This window comes from Podarcis cretensis (assembly GCF_951804945.1).
Source record: "Podarcis cretensis genome assembly, chromosome: 6".
Classification (NCBI taxonomy): domain Eukaryota; kingdom Metazoa; phylum Chordata; class Lepidosauria; order Squamata; family Lacertidae; genus Podarcis; species Podarcis cretensis.
In genome coordinates, this window is record NC_137175.1 from 55663124 (window position 1) to 55685266 (window position 22143).

The window sequence follows — 22143 nt, forward strand, 5'->3', positions numbered from 1 at the left end:
AGTGGGCAAGAGGATTTTTTTATACATCTGTGGTTTCTTCTTTAGCCACAGCTAAAGTCCAATTTGACAGCCAGGATACAGCATACACTGACACTTTCCCCTCTGATTAGGGGTGGACTTTGGTTTTTCAAATTTCAGTGGTGCCCTGTGAAGGGCCAAAATTTGCACCCCTACCTCTCACCCTCTGTTCTGCTCAATTCCCTGTCTTCCCTGTGGTGCCCCTTTGCTGGTTCCACTGCCCTAAATTTGCCTCTGCTCTCATCCATGAATTAGAAATGCTTTGGAGCAGTAGTACATACCCTCTAACATGCAGTGTCCATTAGCAGGGTGAAACCTGAACACCTTTTGGGTCTATGCTTCTTAAATACTGTAATTCTTTTTTTTTTTTGTCACAATCTACCTTGAGGCCTGAATTAATACTTTGGGGGGTGGGGCGGGGAAACTCATCTACATGTACTACAAACTTTCAAGGGTTTGATAAAGAAGCAGGGTATTCAGTGACAGGACAAAACTTACTGCATATACATTATAGATAACAGGAACGAGCCTAGATAATTTTAAATTATTATTAAACTTTCTCTTAAATTAGGATTCCTACCCCTGTGTTTAATCCCCGTTGACCTTTCTTGAAGTGGATATTTTTCTCTTGTGTTTTATAGTGGAGCAGGGTAGCAAGTCGTTAGCCTTCTACACATACAAACTAGATGCTAAACTATATTAAGACTTTTCAGAACTAGTTTTAAGGAACACCTGGCAAGTGAAAGCTATGGATATGGAATATGTAAATGGAGTGGCTCCTATTCATAAATTAAAAGATCTACCAGAACATCTGCTAACATGTGGTCTCCTGGAGCTCATCTGCCACCCACAGTTTTTCATCACCACTGATAAACATGTGCATGGATCATATGCAGAGGCTACCCTTCCTTTGAGGTGCTCAATGAACATGTGGTCAAGCATAGTGTAAACATGCTCTTCTCAGGCAGCAAACTACAAGTGCTTGCAAAGTTCGTGCTTTTGCAGGCCCACAAAATTAGCAGTACAGGAGATGGTGGTTGTGTAGTCATTGTTTGCCTGGTCTGTTTAATCTACACTAAATGTTTAAAAAAGATAGCGGCCTTGTAAATTGGACACATAGAGAAGAGAATTGTTACCAGACACATGGAAAGGCCGTAGCTCAGTGGTAGAGTATCTGTTTTGCCTGCAGAAGTTTCCAGGTTTGATCCGCAGCATCTCAAGTAGGACAGAGAACTCTCCCTAGATATAAATGTCACCTGCAGAGGAAGTGTGGAAATGCCTCACATACCTTCCTCGTGGCTCACCATGGTGTATAATAGTTAGCATCAAGATATAGAAGCTGAGCTCCAAATCGTCACAAGAAGCTTACTGAGTGACCTTGGGCAAATCAGCTTCTCACAGCCTCCTCAGGTTGTATTGAGGATAAAAGGTGGGGAAGGATAGAATTAAAACTTTAAAAAGAGATAAATAAATGGTATTTGTCTATGATGTGATCACGAACCCTTCTAGAAGCTGAAGAGGCCATGTAACAACCTAGCTTCTTGCATGCTATAGCTGTTCAGTAGGCAAAGCACCCTCAGGAACATGCTAGCACTCTTTAGCCTGGCAGGGAATGGCTCTCTTTAAAAGGCTGCTGAACCTGGCACTTGGAGCCCAGAAACTGAGAGCTTATGAGAGATAAACTCAACCAGACTTCACAACTTGAAAAGGGTTTCCTGACTGCACTGTGCCCCGACACAGAAGTTCAATGGAAAGGACTCACGGGAGCTCTTACTTTCTGTCTGTCAACCCCAACGATCAGAGCCAAACACCTCTTCTGTGGAGGAGTCTCTGTGGGTTTGACAACAGATTCAATGGCTTTTATTTCTAAGAATTATAGTCTTTATTCCCAGCCCACAGGGTTCGTATAGTGACTTACAGTCAATTAAAATGGAAGTCTATATAATAAAACAGGGGTTTTATTATAAAACCTGTGGCCCTCCAGATGTTGCCAGACTACAGATTCCTTCTTGCCTGTCTATGGGCAGGAATGCTGCCTGGGGCTGGGGGGGGGTAGGACCAGGTGTTCCCCATCCATGCAATTAAAAAACCCCATATAGAATACGCATTCAAACACATTTTTTAAAAAGATCCTGTAGAGGTCTATAAATGAATTTGATCAAGCATAAATTAGCCTACACCAATATAAAGATTATAACCATCTTCCATAAACTCAGAAATGAGTCAGCCTGGTAATCCTGGGCAATGAGATCCTTAAAGAGGGGACCATTATAGAGAAGCCCCTGGGGAGCAGCCTGGGGAAGACTCCTGCCTGCACACCGTCCTCATTACAATCACACTGCCCACAGCTTGCCAAGTGGACTGTGGTGGAGTGTGAGGAGTGCAGTTGACATGACAAGGATGGGCATGTGGTCTTGGAGGAATGAAAGATTAGCAGTGAGGCAGCAAAAATTAGTGCAGCTTTTGGCACCCATGTGGTCCTCAGTGAAAGCCTCTGGGCCCCGAGCCACAACTTGCTCACAGGTACCTTATTTTCATGTTCTGTTGTAAACTCAGATGGAAAAAAGTAATCCTACTTATTCCATGTTTTCCTGTGTGATGTCAAATAAGCTTAACAAAGGTAAAAAGAGAAATATTAACAGAGCATGAAAATTCACTATGCAGGCTGAATATAGCGTCATGCTATGCGCGTGAGCGCTAAATTCCTTGCCTCTGCTTTAATAATGCAAAGCCTAAGTAGCAGGACTTGAACCCCTGTGAGATTAAAAAATAAAATAAAAAATGGTTTCCTCTCCTAGCTGGCTGATCATATGAAAATGCATAAAGAACACATGTTCAGAGGGTTCAATTAATATATCCTGCACACTCTGACCAGACAACTAATCCAAAAAGCTCTACCAAAGCCATCAAGGGAAGGAAAGGATGCTGGCAGAAACAATGAGTGGGGAGATTTACTTTTTCCTCACAGACACTGTTGAGTTATGCCGTGCCATTATTTTACTTGCACGTCTTGCCTGCATTTATCATATTTATCAGGAAGCTGGGGATGTCAAGAGCAGATGTTGGACCAGTTGCACAGGTGCAGACTCGCGGGCTTGGGCAAGGCTCTGCTGATATAGCGGAAAGGTGGATGTGAGCCTCCTCTATTAGCTGATTTATGCCTGGAGCTTCTTGCCAGATGCGGAAGAAGAAATACATGTGAACGTAATTTAGAGACTCCTCACAAGATTACATAATGCAGCTTGGCTACCTTGAGCACTTGGCGAAGCCCCTTTCCCTCGCACAACTGGGTTGCTTGAAGAGCAATAAAAGTATCAGGCTTCCTCCCTTTTTCAAATGGCATCTTCATGATTGTGAGAACGTAACCCAGGTGTGATGTTTATTCCAGATATATTAATTTGGAATAAAACCAATGGTCACCCGAAACTGAGGTTTCATTCGGCCATTCAAACAAAGTGAAGACTGTTATAAATTCTAAGGTGAGAGCAAGCGCAACACTCTTAAACAACAGAGACTGCTATTTTTATACATGCCGTGAGGTAAATTGCAACCTGATAGCCTATCATATTCAAGGATGGTTGCTGATGCTTGGGGATGCCCATCCAAATCCTGTCACAAAACCCAGTCTCTTTCACATTAACTCAATATCAGATAATGCTCTGAGCATGGACAGCATTCTCCTGCTACTTCTAGGGAAGGATAATTTATATGGTATTCTTTCAGACTTCTATTGGTGGAAAGGACCTATAAAAGCTTGAAAATACAAGACATGTAGCAACCTGCTTAGAACTGAAGAGGCACCCATCAGGAAAATGGGACAGCCATGCCCAAAACCATACAAAGCAGCAGGAGGGCACCAGGTTGGGAAAGGCTATATTACATCAATCAACATGTCAGAAGGAGGACACAGTTTCTAAAGCCTTTGAAGTGTTAGCCTATGAACTGTGGCTGAGAATTCTCAAGGTTGACGAAGTTTCAGGGTGGCTTCCAAAGGCAGATGCAATTCAGATGGCATAATCAGACTCTCCCAGAGGTCCAGAGAAGCCTGGCCCACTTCCAGCATTTGAGGCCCCTGGTCATGAGAAAAAATTAAAATGACAGCAGCCAAATAAGGTATCCAAAATAGAGTGAGGCATAATTTGAATACATCTTTTATTTAATCAACACTTATGTAACTGAGATGTTGAGCCATGTTTTGGTCTGCAATATACGGAGCTGAATGGCTCCCCTGACCACCACCACCTTGCCTCTGATTGGCTGCCTGACATAAAACTGGCATGTCTCAGCTCCAATGCCACTCACACAACATCTTCCATTTTTGCATAACTGGCTCCCTTCTTTTATACCTTTGTGCCATTTCCAACCTTTTAAATAAGATATTAGTTTGCCAAACAAGGAGCTGGTAGGTGTCTCAAGACCTCTGTGGGGGAAGGTTAGATGGCCAAAAATAATAATAAATCTGATTCTTATTCTTTATTTCTACTGTTCTCATTCATACCACTTAAGAGAGTTTTATTATATTAAGCAGCATTTAAATCTATATACATGAACAAAAGCACTTATGCCTCTTCTGAAGAAATGCAGCCTCTCCATTCATTAAGATAGGCACTATATTTTGGTACTGTGTTGAAACGCAATGGAAACAATGGGCATTTATTCATTTCAGGGGCAGTTAAATGAAATTAAACATCATTGTGACTGACAGCATTCTGTTTTGCATCACTACATTGCCTGCAAGGAAAGGGCAAGTGCCTGAAATTCCAGCACAATTGATAAGGATTGCTAGCAATGGCTATAATTAGTGCATTTTATTGCACTTGACTGCCTTCACCATTGGGGTGGAGTGTTTCTCCTCCTTGCTTTCTCTCTCTTACACTGTTAACATTGAGGCTGAAAGAGCTGTCATATTTAAAAGAAGCTGATAGTTGCTTGTGTTTTGTTGTCTTTCGGGACTGAGCCTTCATTGTCAGCATGCCACATAAATGCCATTCTTGGTACTATTATTTTCCATTCAAGTACAACTTGGTTTGCCTTCCACCTATATAGAAAGCACACACACTGTGGGGGAGGAAAAGATGCCACAGAAAATGTTCTCTCTTAAACTGATGAAACACAAGGGCAAAACTCAGTCAATAGAAATTGGGAAGAGAGGTCAAAGATTATCTTTCATAACATAGGGCTTGTCCACAAAACCAGTTATCTTTGCAGAGCAACTGAATAATGCTATTTGTTCTTAGTTGAAAGCCCATAATCTTATCTTTCTCCTTCTCTTTCCCCTGATTGCTTGTTTTCTCTGTACCCTGATTTCACTCATAATCACTTCAAAGGTCTGATCAACTTTAATCCCTACTTCTGCACTACGGCAGGAAAAAGCACCATCTGGAAATGCTGTCAGAAAAGTGCTTCGGATGTTGGAAATCCCTGAGCAAGCCTTTGTAGACTCACCCATCTTCTATCCGAACCCAGAGGTCATTGAATTGTCTTTGGCGATGGTTTTTATACTGCTTCTTGTGCCACTTCTTCTGCCGCCCAAACTCTTCCAGCTGACTGATGCTGTCTGGCAGTAGAAGATGTGGAGGAAGACTGTCTTCTTCACTGGACTGAGGAGGCACTGAAGATGATGATGGTGGCACAGGGTCAAAAAAATGGATAGCAGGTGTGGCTGTTGCAGAGGAGCCTCTAGAGGGTACGTTGATGTTTGCTCTGGGGATGCAAAACAAGCTCATCAAGAAGTGATTTGTGGCTGTGCTAGAAAAAGCAAGATCTGAAACAACTGGGTTGAACTTAATTCACACAATGCCACTATTAGGCACAACAGATAGTACACAATATGCAATATTGGCGGTGCAAATATTGGCAGCGCAAAGGTGGCTGAAGTCTTATGTTGTGCCTTCCATGGGAAGGAAGATCAAGAGCCACAAAGGTTGTGGATCTGCCTCCTTATTTTATTCTGACCACACAAGTCAGACATCAGCAAACCTGTCCTGGGCAAACAAACCTGATCTGGAGAAGTGAATGAGAGCCTGAAGCTGAAGAATGAATAAACTGCTACAGTGAAATCTTTTTCTTTGGATTTTTTGGGAAACCAACTAGTTTCAGCAATGGACTTTCACTCACAAACTTATCGCTCCTTACCTCCCCACTGCAGCCATCTGTGTGCCTACAAAAACAGTTCTAGAGGGTTGGTGGAATCTTCCAGAGCACAGGGAGGGATGAGGGAGCTACAGAGTGGAGAAGAACAAGTAGGATCTCCTTGCTCTTAGAATCAGATAATTGTAGATTTGGCAGGGGCCACAAAAGTCATCAAGTCCAATCCCTTGCAATGCAGGAATCTTTTGCCCAACGTGGGGCTTGAACCCTGAGACCCTGAGATTAACAGCCTCATGCTCTACTGACTGAACTTTCCCAGCAGGACTCCCCAGGTACAATGTTGCATCTCACACTAACTTTGCACAGGCGGTAAGGATGCTTCCGTTTTCTGTTTGGGAGAAAGAGGTTAGATTCACATAACCATATTGTTCCTTCCAAGTCTATGATGGTCTTATCTTTGAAGAAGTAGAGTTTTGTTTTAGTTTCATTACATTTTTGATAATAGTACAAAACATATAACATGGCAGCTTTGGGCCTTGTGCCATCATTTTGCTACTGCATCAGAAGCAATGCCAAACATGAGCTAATATCGCTTTATAGATTCCCATAAATTCCACAATGGGAATATTTGTCAATTCAAGAATTCTACACTTCTTTACATATAACTTTCATCCTCTGCCCACAGACCACAAAGGCATCTGTCTTGTTGTATGCAAATCATGTAAGTATGGAAAAGCTTGCAACATACATAATTATTTGCCATTTTATATCCCCCCCCCAAATATTTGGCTGCAATTGTTAAGGTTTTGGTGACAAATGCTAGTACATCTCATCGCCTGAAACTGCCACACTCCAGCAGTGTTGAAAGGAAGGCATATATAATATACATAGGATCTTATGGCTTGCATTTAGGAGACACTAACAGATGTGAGGATGCAGTAGCAGCAGCAGCTGTAGTAGTAATTTATTATTTATACCCAGCCCATCTGGCTGGGTCTCCCAGCCACCCTGGGTAGTAGTAAGAAACAATACCTTAATATATTCAATGGCAATATGTCTCTGATCTGTCACCCTACTGAGGAGAACCACATAAACTGTGAGATGTTTAATCTTCTTCATTTTATCTTAGGACTCAAATGTCTCAGTAAAAGGAAGAGAGGAGGTGGAGATATTTGTTGCAACCATTGGCACGTCACTCTTATGGGTTGAGCTTATGCTTGAAACATATAGCAGTGGGTAGCAGTGGGTTCTTCTTAGCTGGTTCGCACATGCCATAGAACTGGCTACAGTCCATTGACTGTAGTTCGCAGCCACCATCCCACAATCATCTTAGCCTCCTCTACAAAATTTGTGCAATTAGAGGACTACACTCATTTTGGAAGGAAGTTATATTTATTGGGAATACTTAAAACAACAAGAACAACAACAAGTAGAACAACAACAACAACAACAACAACAACAACAGGAAAGGAGAAATAGCTCCCATTGTTTCACAGGAACCATGTTTCATAATCTTTGCCCCTGAAATAAAGCCATTTCATTTCTCTTACCGTCAAGAAAACCCCATTATGCAATAAATGAAACTCTGAGAAAATGAAAACCACTTGCGGTGTCCTTCCCCAGAGCATATTATGTCACTCAGGAAACATCCTCCTTGGCGTGTATGATTTTTTCACTGAAAGTTTGCTTGTTTGATTGGAAGTGCTTTATCACTGTGCCAACTGCCTGAGATGGTATCTCTGCCATTCATTCACATACTTCCCAATGGCTGAACAACACCCTGTCCCCCCCTCTCATTCCAATAGGTTTGGCAACTGCTGCAGATTATAGCTGAAACTATGGGTGGCATTTGGCCTAGATTCTAGCAATCCTGTTGCTAGTATTTTTCTATGCATTGCTTCATGCCAGGATATTTTGGCAATATCCTCCCGCCGCTTGCTTTGCTAGCTTGTGTATGGTCCACTAATGTTTTTATTTAGTTACTCGACCAGAAGTCTTGTTGGTGTTGAATTAAACTTGCATTTCCAGTCAAACATCTACTTCTAATATTAGCATGCAACACTTCATATAACTTCTCTGGACACCACCATTAATAAAAGGCCATCTCACCTGTAGTCATTTGATGGTGATGCCCAGAGAAAGGTTTCTATAGTGAAATAAATAAATAAATAACAAACTAAGATTTCAATCCACAACCCACTTACTTAAAAACAGTCCTGTTATAAATTTCTTTTGAGTCTCCCTCAAGTCCTTTGATAGCATTGTGGCTAAATGGTCAATTAGCTACAAACTGGGATTACAATCCTGACAGCTGTGAGCAAAAAAAGCTGCTATTTTGTGCTTGCCATAGAAGTGTAGAAGACATAACAACCAGGGAGATGGACAAGAACTTTATGTTCTCTCTTGAAAAAGAACATAACAAGAGAAGAAAGCCTCTGACTCCACCCAGATTCAAGTACTCCCAGGCCACCTAGGGACTAAACTGTATAATAACACTATCCACACAGTGCGCTTGCATGAGCCATGTGTACAATTAGCTATATGAAATAAGCTTCCATACATGGAACAGATTATTGGGTTGCAATTAGATTTTCCTTATGTCAAGATCTTGGGTAAACAGCTGCCCTGCATTAGAAAGAAGTTCTGTGAATTGTGGCCTACAATTATAGAGTTCTGCATTGACTTTGAAGCAGTCCCATTAAAGTCAGAAATAGTGGAGAAAGTGGGTAGTGGGTTGCAGTAGTAGCCCTTGTAGTTGTAATGATTTCAACACATGCTGAACCATTGCTGCTCAGTTTAAAGAGATTAACTTTCGAAGCTGTTCAGACAAATGTGTGAGAGGCTTCTTAGCTTGACGGCATGATAGTATATGTGGGAGAAGTAAGTGCCGGACAGTCCTGAGTGACTGCAAACAGACCGCAGACGTCAACAGATAAAACCAGCAAGCTCTGTAGGCACATGATGCCACTCAATACTTTTGTAGCCACTTGGGATGGTACAAAGTGTAGCAGCACTTTGTTCCAGAGGAATATTACTGGAGGCTGAAAAGTTTCATCCACAAGACACAAGTGCCAAATGAAAGAAAGCAGGATAATCTCCTTCCACCCTGCATGCTGCAATCACTTGGAGAGATTGCTTTTCCCTCACTATGTAATTTGGAGTGGTAAAGAGGTATGATTCGTGTTAGAACCACTCCAGTTATTTAAAGTGGATTACTGCAACACACGGCTGCATTTAAAAATGGCCCTTTGTGCTTCAATTAATTCATAGCTGATTTTGAACCTTTAAGGCCCTTCACAGTTTGGGACCAGGGTACCTGAAGGATTGCATTTTACCAAGTTTAGTGACTCAGATGGCAAGATCTTCTTCTGAGGCCCTTCTCTGAGTGTCCCTACAAGGTGAGGTGGGTGGCTGTTTGGAAAAGGGCCTTTTAAGTGGTGGCACCCTGGATGTGAAATGTTCTCCCCATAGAGGCTCATCTGATTGCTAATTTGTCATCATTTCAGTACCGAGTCTTTTCTCCCCCCCCCCCCATCCCTTCAAAATTTGCTATCGTCTCAAAATTTCTTTAATTTACTCTTCTTTTTCTGCTTTTAAAGTTTTCTGCTGTTTGTTGTTTTGCTCTGACTTTAAAAAAAAAATTCTATATAGTAACTTGCCCAGAGAACGTTTTGTTATAGGGTGGCCTATAAAGGAAGGAAGGAACAGACATTGTAGTCCATTTTTTCACAGGTAAAGGTAAAGGTAAAGGGACCCCTGACCATTAGGTCGAGTCACGGATGACTCTGGGATTGCGGCGCTCATCTCGCTTTACTGGCCGAGGGAGCCAGTGTTTGTCCGCAGACAGCTTCTGGGTCATGTGGCCAGCATGACTAAGCCGCTTCTGGCAAACCAGAGCAGTGCACGGAAATGCTGTTTAGCTTCCCGCCAGAGCGGTACCTATTTATCTACTTGCACTTGACATGCTTTCGAACTGCTAGGTTGGCAGGAGTAGGGACCGAGCAACGGGAGTTCACCCCATAACGGGAATTCGACCTTCTGATTGGCAAGCCCTAGGCTCTGTGTCTTAAGAAAATATGCCAAAAAAAGAGAAACAAAACAAATCTGGTCCAAAACCCATCAGTGAGATTTCAATAAGGCCTATACTCATACAGCAAATATTTTTAGCTTCTCTACCCAGCTTTACAAAGGCACTTGGCATGAACAATTTTACTCTCTACCCTTTTGCAAATGAGTACTAGTAGCATGTGCATGTGCATTTTTTTATTGTGCCAATGACAGATCAGGCAAGAAATCATGGAGAATTGGGTGCAGAAGATTTGCTGTATCTTTCTCATTATCCCTTAACCACTCAGACTGCAATGCATAATATCAACAGGGGTTTCTTTTGTAGATATAAAAACTTGTTGGCTAAACTACCAAGATATTACTACCAAATTAGCAGGTTTTCTTAGGAACAAGTAAATAGAAGGATGTCGCTACATGTTCTGGAAATATCTTGCTGGATATGAATGATATCTAAAGAAAATCTAGTTCTTCTATCAGTCAAATCAACAGGACATTTCTCAGAGCAACAGGACTAATTTTTTAAAAAAATCTTATTTTAAAGTATGTTGCTAATTCTTTTATCTAAAATTTACCCAGAACAACTACATTTCTTGACTACGTTCCTTGAAAGTTAATTGGATATATAAATGCAATAAAATCACAAAGGAAACAATTTTATGAGCAGATGGAAATTCCTTGGAAATCTGGTGTGCATATTTCCAGTGACCAATTTGTAAAGCATTCATTCCTTCTAATCCCACAGATTTGGTTTAAGTTAAGAATTAATTTGTGCACACTCAAGTTGAAATGTTTTGATTTAATCCCCCACCCATTCTAGTTAGAGGCTATTGAAAAACCTGTGGAAGGGTGGGATGGTAGAATAAAAAAAAGACTCCATGCCCACAGCAAATCATAACATCAAGGCCATGGAGGCTTAACATTTGGCTATGGGCTTTGGTTTTACAAGCTGCACAATAGAGGATCTCACAGGCCAAGTTATTCAAAGATTAATCAAAATACTTATTCTTGGCAGGCTAAGGAAACCTTATTTTTCAGATTTAATTAGGATATGGACTGAAAGGTCAGGAGCACCAGATTTGGCTTTCAAAAAACCAAGCTGGCTTTTAAGAACTGATGCACAATGTCACAGTGAGCCTTGGGCTCCCTTGCTCTGTCTCCTCTTCTCTTTTATGCCCAAAGGTTTTCACTACCCTGAGTTCCTCTTCTTGGCATACAATCTCAGGGAACAGTGGTTTAAACTATGCTATGAAAACAAGCCAGAATATGAAATCATGGTTTCATCTTGGCTCGTTCTCACTAAACACAGGCTCCAACTGCACTATACGTTTAAAGCATTATCATGTGATTTTCAACAGCCATGGCTTCTATCAGATAATCCTGGGGACTGCAGTTTGTGAAGAGTCCTGAGAATTATTAGGAAACCTCTATCCCTCACATTGTGCTACAGTTCTCAACCCCTGTTCCCAAGGAACTCTGAGAACAGGATGTGTGTGTGTGTGTGTGTGTGTGTGTGTGTGTGTCCTAACAACTCTCAGCACGCTTAGCAAACTACAGTTCCTAGGATTTGACACAAACTACACTTCCCAGGGGAAGCCATGACTGTTAAAAATTACATGATAATGCTTTAAATATATAGGACAGATGGGACCTTGGTTTAAACAAATCACAGTTCCTAAAATTCATATAATGAGGGGGAACAGCAGTTAGTTTACAAATTAAAAGTTGAAGCTTTCAATCTCCTTGCAATTAAAAAAGAAGAGGAAAGCTGGAGAGAGAGCATAGAAGCCTGTGACCATGGATTCTCGTTTTGAATGAGTCCTTCAAATGTTATATAACTCCTCGAGTGCTTTGATTCAAGGCAACCACAAACATTTTTTATCACTTTTCTCCTCTTTTGCAGGGGGGAAGAGGAGCAAAGTAAAGAAGTTCCACTCTATACAAATTCCAGTGAGCAAATCCAATATAGCAGCTGCTACCCATTTAATCTGAAAGAACCTATCAAAAAGAGCAATTCACTATGCACCTGTGACCAGTGATGACTTTCTATTGTTGCTGAATTCTCAGAATCTACTCTGCTCTTCAGAAGCGTATCAGTATTGTGTGCCCAACTTAGCTTGGAATGCTGACAACGTTGCATTTCTTTTCCCTTGAATTCCACAATTAATGTTTACTCCATGAACTGAATTATTGAGGCAATATCATTACTTGTGACCTTGGAATCTATACAACCATCAGCAAAAATTATGGGGGGGGCTATTGTCCCCCCAAAAAATCAAGCCAGAATTGGCATCTAAAGTAAATATGGATATAAGACAAAACCGAACTGATGACTGAGTCATACTTAACATTGGTTCAAGGCACTGTGACAAAATTAAGCTTCTGTTTTGCTAGTGATAGTCCTCATGTTAATTGTCTACAAGAGCCTCCCTTTTTGTAGAGCATTTATATACAGTTAGATAACAGCAATTCCCCCACCTCACCTCTGGATCAAAGTTGTGACTGTGTGATTGTGAATTCAGAATAAGTCAATTAGACTTGCTTCCAGACATTAAAATTGGTATAATTATATAACACATGGATAGGGATGGTTTGCATTTAAATGTGAACCTGTCTAATTCATACTTCCGGAAACAATACAGAAACTGCACCACAGTTATCCCTACATGTCTCTGAATTTTGTGATACAGTTCTCCATCCAGAAAACAAGTACAAAATATGTACCCTGGGGAAAGTACAAACAAAAATGCATGCATTAGTGAAAGAACATGTAAAACTGCATTGTTTGCAAAACTGCGAAGTGGTGTGCATATTGAAAAAGTGAAAATGGGTATGAATTTTCATGCAGGCTAATGAAAAAAATTCAGAGACTGATGTGGAAATGGACTTAAAATTGGAAAAATGAGAAACTGAGAGAAAATGACCGGTGAAAGATAGAAGAAAACTTTACTTTTTTGACCTTGTGCCAGTCTGAAAAACAACTTCTTATCACAATTCTACAATCTAGTGTTTATGTAATGTCCTATGTTTTTGCGACCAATGCACTGTTGAAAATGTAATAGATTTGCTTATTCACAGGAAAAGGGGGAAAATAAAGACAAATGAAGCTTACTTTTCTATTGGTTGTCCTGCAGGAATATGCTTTACTTCAAACCCAGCTTGCTTCAGCACATCGATAACAGTATTGTTGCCCAAGAAGTGACCTAAAGGTGGACAAATAGAAAAGTCATTCAGAAACCTGATGAAAAACTTTTTATTTATCGCTGGACCTGTATCACAATATATTGAAAAGGTTCAGGGTAGATAACAAAGTCAACAAATTAGTTAACGAACAATTCAGTAGCCTGATTCCACACCAGAACTTCATTGTTCTGGGACCTTGCCCAGGTTCGTGCATTTAAAAGTCCCTGAATGCAGAGCATTCCTACTGCTGCAGCTACAGTGGCAGAAGTAAAGGATAAACTAGATTGCTCACTCATGACACTCAGTCCTCTAGAAGCTCTGCTTACAGTTTTTATCCCTCAGCAATGGCAAAGGATAAGTTCCAAGCCAACTTCATGTGGGAACATTATGAAACATACAAACTAAGATCAAACCTGCAATTATAATTGCAGTGTAGGTGAAGGCAAGTAAGGAAAATGCTAGTTTTCTTCTATTTCAGGAGACACTACAATCATATACACCCACCTAGGTTATCATACAGACACAGGCAGATACTTTCCTCTGTCCTAGTGATCTATACTGGCAACAATTTCTCTGTTATTTGTTGAAAAATCAACCACCACGTCCATCATGCTTCCTGTCTGCATTTGCCTTATCTGCCTGGATTGATTTTGGAATTGAAACTGCAGATCAGAGAATTAAGCTAAAGTCATCTCACCCAAATTTGACATCACAGTCCAACACTTTTCCTGGAAAAGAACAAACCCTGTGAAGATCCAGATTAATTCATTCCTCTAAGAAGCCCAGGTTCCTCCGTGACCCACGAATTCTCTAGTGTGCAACACTTGTCTTTGTTCTGTTTGTTCATTTTTATGAGAGCTGGATTTTGTTTCAGTAATTAGCAGCAAAAATAACCAACCTGGTGATCAGGATGTTGTGCATACACAGAATCAAAGAGAGAAGAGCAATTCCTGATTACTCAATACCAAGACACAGGGTAAAAAGTGATGCCCACCAAACTGTAATTTTTACACAGTTAAATTAAAAAAGCAAAAGTCAATGTGGCTTAACAGCTTAATGAAGATATACAACACTTGCAGTTGCCCAACAGTGAGATAAAATGGTTTCAAAACTCAGCAACAAAATACAGTGTGCACTGAAAGACAGAATAAAGTGTCCAAATGGCCTGCTACAATTAAACACTTTAAGTTGCCAAATGTATTTCAATCATACGGTTGTCTTCAGTGGCACATACTGAAAAATAAATTAACAGCTTCGAAGTGGATCGAGTACATATTATCTCAGGCTTGTTTATAATGGGGAGTGCAATATTGAAAAAGCAAAAAACAAATATGTGGCATTATGTTATATTTGTATCTTACTAGCACCACTCCTTTTTGAAAGCTCTGTATATGTAGCTTCCTTAGCAGACCAGAATGATGGATACAAAAATGCATCCCCTTTCACAAGTGGGGAAAGTGCCCAGATGTGAATTGTGATGCAGTGCACACCTGAGCATGGCTTGGTAAGGTGGCTGGGCACCAGGGCTCACAGTCAGACTCCTGGGAATGGCACATGTAGCCCTGATATTAGGATGCAGGCATTCAGCTTGGAGAACAACGCAAGCAGCAAGCTATTTCACTTGGGGATCCCAACACATTAAGCAGTGAGGAAATGTATTCTCTAATCAGTTGAGTAACATGCGCTGGGGTGGGAGTAATGAGAGCATGGGGAAGGAATGAGGCTTAAAGTTCTTCTGATTGGAGTTTAGAGCTCCACAGTGGGAAAGAAGTGGAGAGATGATGGTCCAGAGGCCTAGCTGGCTGGATTAGGCCAGCAGGTCTGAGGTTCCCCATCTCTGCAGTGCAGCAAAGGCATTTGCGTGCCACAGCCTGCTTTTGCACGTGGCTCTTCTTTGCTGGCTCAGGATGAGCCTGGAAATTACTCAATATTCAATGGTAATTTGGATGCCAAGCTCTTCAATGATTCCTCCCCTGTTTATTCCTGTTTATAATTCAGAGAAAGGAGGATAATCAGTATCAGTTGTAAGGGTGATATGCATGTAGAAATTTTAGTACTGTTTGCAAGAGCCATAAAGCGGTACTTTCTAGCCAAAACACACTTTTTAGAACACTTAAAAAATACCATATGAAATGAATCTCAAAACAAAAACAGACAATAAACCCCAATTAAAATTGCATTTGCAGGTTCCAACTGGATCCAGCATTCCACCCACTCCTTTAGAGAATTGTTTGATTCTGGTTTACTAACTGGCTTATAACTAAAGCAAAGACCAGGGTCCCGAAAATGTGTTACATGACCTTAGAGATCTGAATGCTAGGACCCTTGTGAGTCATTAAGTCGGCTCTATTGTAAGCATCCAAGAACTGTGGTTAAAATGCAAAGCATGAAGAAACAATGGGCTTGAGTCCTGCAACTTCACAATTACAGAGACTTTCCAAAAATACTAGCCCAGATTGTGGTCAGCTCCAAGGCAACGCTGCCAGTACTGCTTGCATATACAGATTATTGAAGCAACAGATATCCAAAATTGACACAAATCATTGTGAGGAAAATCACATTGTGAGCAGCTATCTTGAAAACATTTAGCATACAATCACCACACCAGCTTCAATATAGTTTACCTCAGTGGTCTGAAGAGTATGGGCTCTCTCCCATCTCTCTCACGGTCCAATGCTAAGCGAATTTAAGAGGTTTTTGGCTCTACGGATCTCAATTTGGACATCACATAGGTAGTTCTGTTCCATCTGCTGTTAGTAAAAGACTGAAACAGACACTGCATAGATAAACTTACAATACAGCAACCTTTTGGTCTTCCCACAGACTTTCTGTTTGCTAATCAACATTCCTTTGTTTATGGTCCAGGCTCTCCTGGTTTCAGTATGGCAGACAGCACCCTCTTTGCTATAAACAGAGCCAGCACAGCTTTATAGATATTATAAAATATTTGTCCCTTTCTTCCATTTTGGAAACCATGATAAGTGCTAAGTAGGCTCTCTCTTTCTCTCCTCCCACCCCCCAAGTTTAAATATTCTGCTGAATTAGGAGATGAAGTAGTTGCAGCTATTCCTGGTTTTCCCATCTGGTCCTGTAATCTGCTCCATTCCTTACCTGTTGTAACAAGCTGGACTCAAGGTGTGCCATAGATTGCAGGTGTGTGTGTGTTATGGGTATGTGTATGTGAGAGAGACAGATTCAGGAGGGGAAAGCTATGGGTGCCTTTTCTTCTGAGTCCACAGCAACATAAAGATAAAAGTTGGGATCTCTGGGTTGCAGCTTGGCAAATCTAAAAAAGGGCAAGGGCTTTCTTACCCAACTCTGAAGTGCTAATGGCCTCTTTCTCCGCCTGGAGATAATCAGCGCGGAGGAAGCCACTCGGGCACCTGGGGTGGCATGCCCGGGGGGGTGGGCAGCTGCCCATAGGGGCCTCTGGAGTATGCCTGCCTCCTGCCACTCAGCTGCCCTACAGCTGGACACTGGGAGGCTTCAGGCAGACCATTTGGGCAGCGCAGAGCCTTTTGTGTGCCCAAGACACCGCTTTCTCCCAGGAGAGATGCGTGGCTCAGGCATGCTGCAGGCCCCACGGTGAGTGCCACCTGGCATTTTGTCACCCCCCCTTAGTGGTGACACCCAGGGTGACCTGCAACCACTGCACCCCCCTTCATAGCTGTCAACTTACAGATTTGAAAATAAGGGACCAGCAGCCAAAATAAGGGACCAGCAGCCAAAATAAGGGACCTGCAGCCTCACCTGTTCCAGGCACTCCAGTCTTCCTGTCCTCCTGCAGTCTGGTCAAACTCATGCTGGGTAGCTTCGAGAACACTGTCCAACCAACTTTGTAACCAGAGGTTCAACTGAAAAGAATCTGCATCACATGCACCACAAGGCCTATGCAGCCTCAACTTAAGATGGCTCCCCGGCCTGGCATGGCACTGCAAAGTTTGCAGCAGCACATGCAACAAAATGGCACCCAGCATTCAAACACACCCCCCCCCTCAGCTTGCATTAACTAGCCACACACAAGGCATGCAAGCTCCACCCCCCAGTCGTTCTTAGACTTCTTATTGGGTGAGCAACACAGCCAAGCAACACAGTTGGAGCCTCCCTCCTCCCTGGCTGGCAGGGAGGGAGGGAGAGGAGCTGCTTCCTTTGAAATTTAAGGGACATCATTTAAGGGACATCCATCAATAAGGGACAGCAGCGGGACATGGCGCTGGAATAAGGGACTGTCCCTTCAAATAAGGGACACTTGACAGCTATGCCCCCCTTCCTCCACCCCTGGAGATAATGAATCTGTATCCAGGCTGTACTACATGAGGCTGCAGGAAGAAACTCATGTGAAGGGTTTTCTTATATAATATATGGCCTGTAAATATAAAACTAGCACACCAGGGAGGAGGTTGGGCTAGAGTCTTTAACAGTTATAGTTTTCTCTGTGCAGAGATGATTTTGTCTGGAAGATATTCCACTACATGGACCTCACACTGGCAACAGTAAGCCATATGACCCAGACACAGACCTTTCCACCAGTGAGAACTAAGAACTAGGTCTCAGATATCCCTTATCTCTTATCTCCAGTAGGAAGTTTCCACCTGAGATGCAGTTCACCATTTTACAGGTATGTTCAAGTGTCAGTAAACATTCCCTGCATTCAAAGCCACCATAAAAAAATGGTTCAAACCCTGGCATCTCCAGGTAGCCCTGGAGAGCCACTGCTAGCCAGAGTAGACCAGGGCTACCCTCCAAATGTTGCTGGACTACAATTACCATCATTTCTGATCACTGGCCATACTGGGAATTTGTTTAGCAACACCATGTTGAGTCTAGTCAGAAGTGGCACATCCTGTTTCACCACCTGAAATGAACTGAGAATGTGCTGCTATGCCACCAACCTCCCTTATGTGGCAGTGCCCACAAAGCAGAGGCACTGTGAGCGGGTTCCAGCAAGATCTCATGAGTTTTGGTGAGCTCTAGTGAGATTTTGGTGAGATCTTGCTGCTGCTGGCACCGCTTCTCTGCTGGTTGTTGGGTGGACAAGGTGACCACAGGGGCATTGCTTCTTGGGCTTCCGTCACCAGAGGTAGCTACTCCATCCTGCCTCATGGGTGGGCCAGCCCTGGCTCTACTGTAGGCAATAATGAACTAGATGAATAAATGGTCTGGCTCAGTGTAAGGCAACTTACCATGTTCCTAAATGGGTGACAATTGTCTACCCAATTGTTTGATTATCAACAAACAATTGTTAGATTTTCCCAGCTACACATGTAATTTTGTTTGTTTGTTTGTTTGTTTGTTTGTTTGTTTGCCAGATGACTCATTTAATAAAAATGTCAATTTCTCCTCCCCAAAATGAAAGTCTTAAGTTTTATTCTTGAAATATTTCTACAGAGGTAGACATTTGTTGCTGGTCTCGATTCTGTGTTGATTTGCTACATTTGTCCTGGACAAAATCCTTACAGCATTATTCTAATTTATTGTGACAGCTGGTGAAAGCTGGGTCGGATGAGGGCAGGATATCTATTTGATTGGGGAATACCTAGCACACATGCAGCAGGGAAGGGGGGGAGCCTCATACGGGATTGTATTTAATTCTCTCCATAGGCATGTAATGAATACTATCAAGTTCAAATGGTTCCAGTGCTGTTGATGAAACAAAAGGGGTCAAATATAACACTGTGTATAGAAACTGCAGGAAATAAGATATTTTTCAGCTCAATGACATAAAGTTTTGTCATTCACAAGAAAGGCTCAGAATTTGTTGTATCAAGTCATAAGTAACGTGGCTGGTTAGAGGAAGACATAGGCATTGTCTTGCACCCAGTGCACAGTGCATGTGTGTGACTGCATGCACATGCATGCAACATGCACTGCACGTGTGATGTCGCATTGTCAGGAGACCAAGCATGGAGCCCAGTGTGGCGCAGCTTTAATGGCTCACAGCTCCTCTCTCATGTTCAGGCGGAGCCCTCATTGCGCTCAGCTCTGTGCTCAGCATCATCCACCCCCTCAACATTGAGGGAGTCTGGCCCTTTGCCAACAGATATTGAGGGGGCCGAAGACACCTCGGCCCTATAGAACTGGTGCGCTTGGGTGAGGATAATGCTCAGTCAGATTTTTACAAGCTTAGCTTTTTAATGTGGCACTTAGTGTCAGCAGAGCCTGGGGAAAGAGTTTCCAAAACTTATGGTTAGCTTGAAACATACCCTGACCTCATTTTTTAAAATTATTAATGTTGCCAAACTTTAAAAGACAATTCAGATTTTTAAAAGGAGGTGGAGCTGCGTGTGGTAGAGTTACTATAGATTTCAACATTGATTTTCAGCAAAATTATTGTCATTTACACCTCAATCCCAACCAATATTTTCTTGGAATTCTCATTGTGTTTAAAAATACATAAGCTGTTTTGATCAGTTCCAGTTTGATGTAGAGAGTACACTGTACCACACATACAATTTGCTAGTAGTTGGCAGAGGACAAGAGGAATAGGTGGCCCTTAGCATTGTAGAAAGATGACAACTGTGTTTGTGACAGTGGACTTGGATTGGAAAATCTGGAAGCAGGTCCAAGTACCTTACTCTCTGCTGCCACTAAAGAAGTTCAGGTGAGGCTGAAACTTCTGGTTTGATCTTTGACTACTTCATAATGGATCAGTCCGTCTGGGGAGACAGGGGCCCTTCTGGCTTTATAGAACTCCTGGCATGGGTTTGCCTCCTCGGTCTGAGGACTTTCATAGTTTTCAGGAACTCTGTCTTGCCTGAAGGTCTGTTGAGCCCTGTGGCCTGGCTATTGAACTGCTGGGTCATTGCCTCCTGACAGCCAGCTACCAGCTCTGACAATGGCAATTAGTATGTCATGTCTGTTTCTCGTTTGCATGCCATTGCACAAGCCTCACAGGAAAATGCAGGATCAAAGCTGAGCTCTTATCTTCCGGCATTAAAAGAAAAAGAAATATTGAAAATAAAAATAAAAACCTTAATAGTGAAAAAGGCTGAGATCTATGCAATTCTTTATTTTATTGTTTACTATCTCATCCATTTCTGGGGGGGGGGGGTCAGGGATACACAAACCCCTAAACATTTTGTGAATCTAATTGAGGGGCCTCATTGAGGGGCAGTATTTCAATATGTGTAGGAAAATGAGAGTACCTCTAAACATTTTTTTTTTTTAGAAAAAAAAGCACTGCATAATACACCCTGCAACTCTGAACTTTTATCTGCACAGCATATGATTCTATACTGCATTGCAAGCCCCAGTTGAAGAACACTGCCTGGCTTTTAAAAATTACTCCTGGCTTAAAAACATCACTTTCCACAAAGCATAATAAGCTGAGATTGCTAATTATTTTTGGTGTTTATGTACAGTCTGTTCTGAACTGTATCTTGTTTATGTTTGTCTTGGACAGATTCATGGAGGATAAGGCAATGATGCTTCTGAATACCAGTTGCTGGAAACCACTGGGGGGGGGTAGTGCTCTCGTGCTCAGACCCTGTTTGCTGGTTTCCCATAAGCATCTAGGTCAGCCACTTTGAGGACAGGATGCTGGGCTAGATGGGGCTTTGGTCCAATCCAGCAGGCTCATCTTATGTTTGGACCTTTATTTTAATTCATGACTAAAAAAGAAAAAGGGACGCAGATGGCGCTGTGGGTTAAACCACAGAGCCTAGGACTTGCCGATCAGAAGGTCGGCGGTTTGAATCCCCGTGATGGGGTGAGCTCCTGTTGCTCAGTCCCTGCTCCTGCCCACCTAGCAATTCGAAAGCATGTCAAAGTGCAAGTAGATAAATAGGCACCACTCCAGCGGGAAGGTAAACGGTGTTTCTGTGCACTGCTCTGGTTCGCCAGAAGCGGCTTAGTCATTCTGGCCACATGACCCAGAAGCTGTACGCCAGCTCCCTCGGCCAATAAAGTGAGATGAGGGTTGCAACCCCAGAGTCAGCCACGACTGGACCTAATGGTCAGGGGTCCCTTTACAAAAGAAAAAAAGAAAAACATTTGCTTTTTTACGATTAAGTAATTTATGTATTTAATGAAATACATAAATAAAATATAACATAATGGCCATCTTTCAAAAGTTGACCCTTGAAAACAATGCTCAGCACAATGCCAGAAGATCTGCAATAAAATCATAGATCAACAAGCTATTATAAAGACCAAGCAATGTCAGAGTCCAATAGTCTCAGTTCCAGAACTGAGCTCACTGGATCAGAATGAAACTGAAGGCTGACAGAACAAGAAATGTAGATGATCCCAGCAAGCACAACTGATACTGATAATTCAGTGGACTGAAAAGCAGTGTTGGATATAAGCTGGGAAATGTGATACTCTAGAATGAAAAGAATCAAAACCAGGTTAACATGATTGCCAGAGGTGGTCTGGGGCTAGTAACTTGAAGAGATTCTCATCTGCCTTAAATGGCAAAAAGCTCTCGTTGGTGAGTCTCAAGAGTATTCTTCAAAGAGCACAAATGGCAGAATAGCAAGAGATATCCAGTAGTAGAGAGCAAGATAACAAGAATGCTGACACACCAAAACTATATACTTGTTTAGACATGGTTTGTGAACCTGGTTGTGTACTGAGGTAATTTTATCTGGATCTTATGGGTGGCCAGTGGTGGTGGTGGGTCTTTAGATGGTAGTGTGTAATATTTCACTTCAAAAAATTGTAAGCCAGTTTGCTACTTTTGAGATTCCTCCTGCTTCTGTTTTTTTCCCTGTCAACTGGGCTCTGGACATGTGCCCCAAAGTCCTGCTCTAATGGCAATGCTGTGTGCATCCAACACCTGAAGGT

At 42.1% G+C, this 22143-nt stretch overlaps 1 protein-coding gene across 1 annotated transcript in view; it reads right to left on the reverse strand.

Annotated features, from left to right (window-relative positions):
- The window catches only part of TRABD2B (TraB domain containing 2B), a 251066-nt gene that overhangs the window by 2899 nt on the left and 226024 nt on the right, over positions 1-22143 (reverse strand). Inside the window, exons 5-6 of the mRNA XM_079980385.1 lie at positions 13286-13376; positions 5464-5721 (exon numbers count right to left, since the gene is read on the reverse strand). Of these exons, the coding sequence (XP_079836511.1) occupies positions 5464-5721; positions 13286-13376 (349 nt within the window). The remainder of the gene's footprint in view (positions 1-5463; positions 5722-13285; positions 13377-22143) is intronic.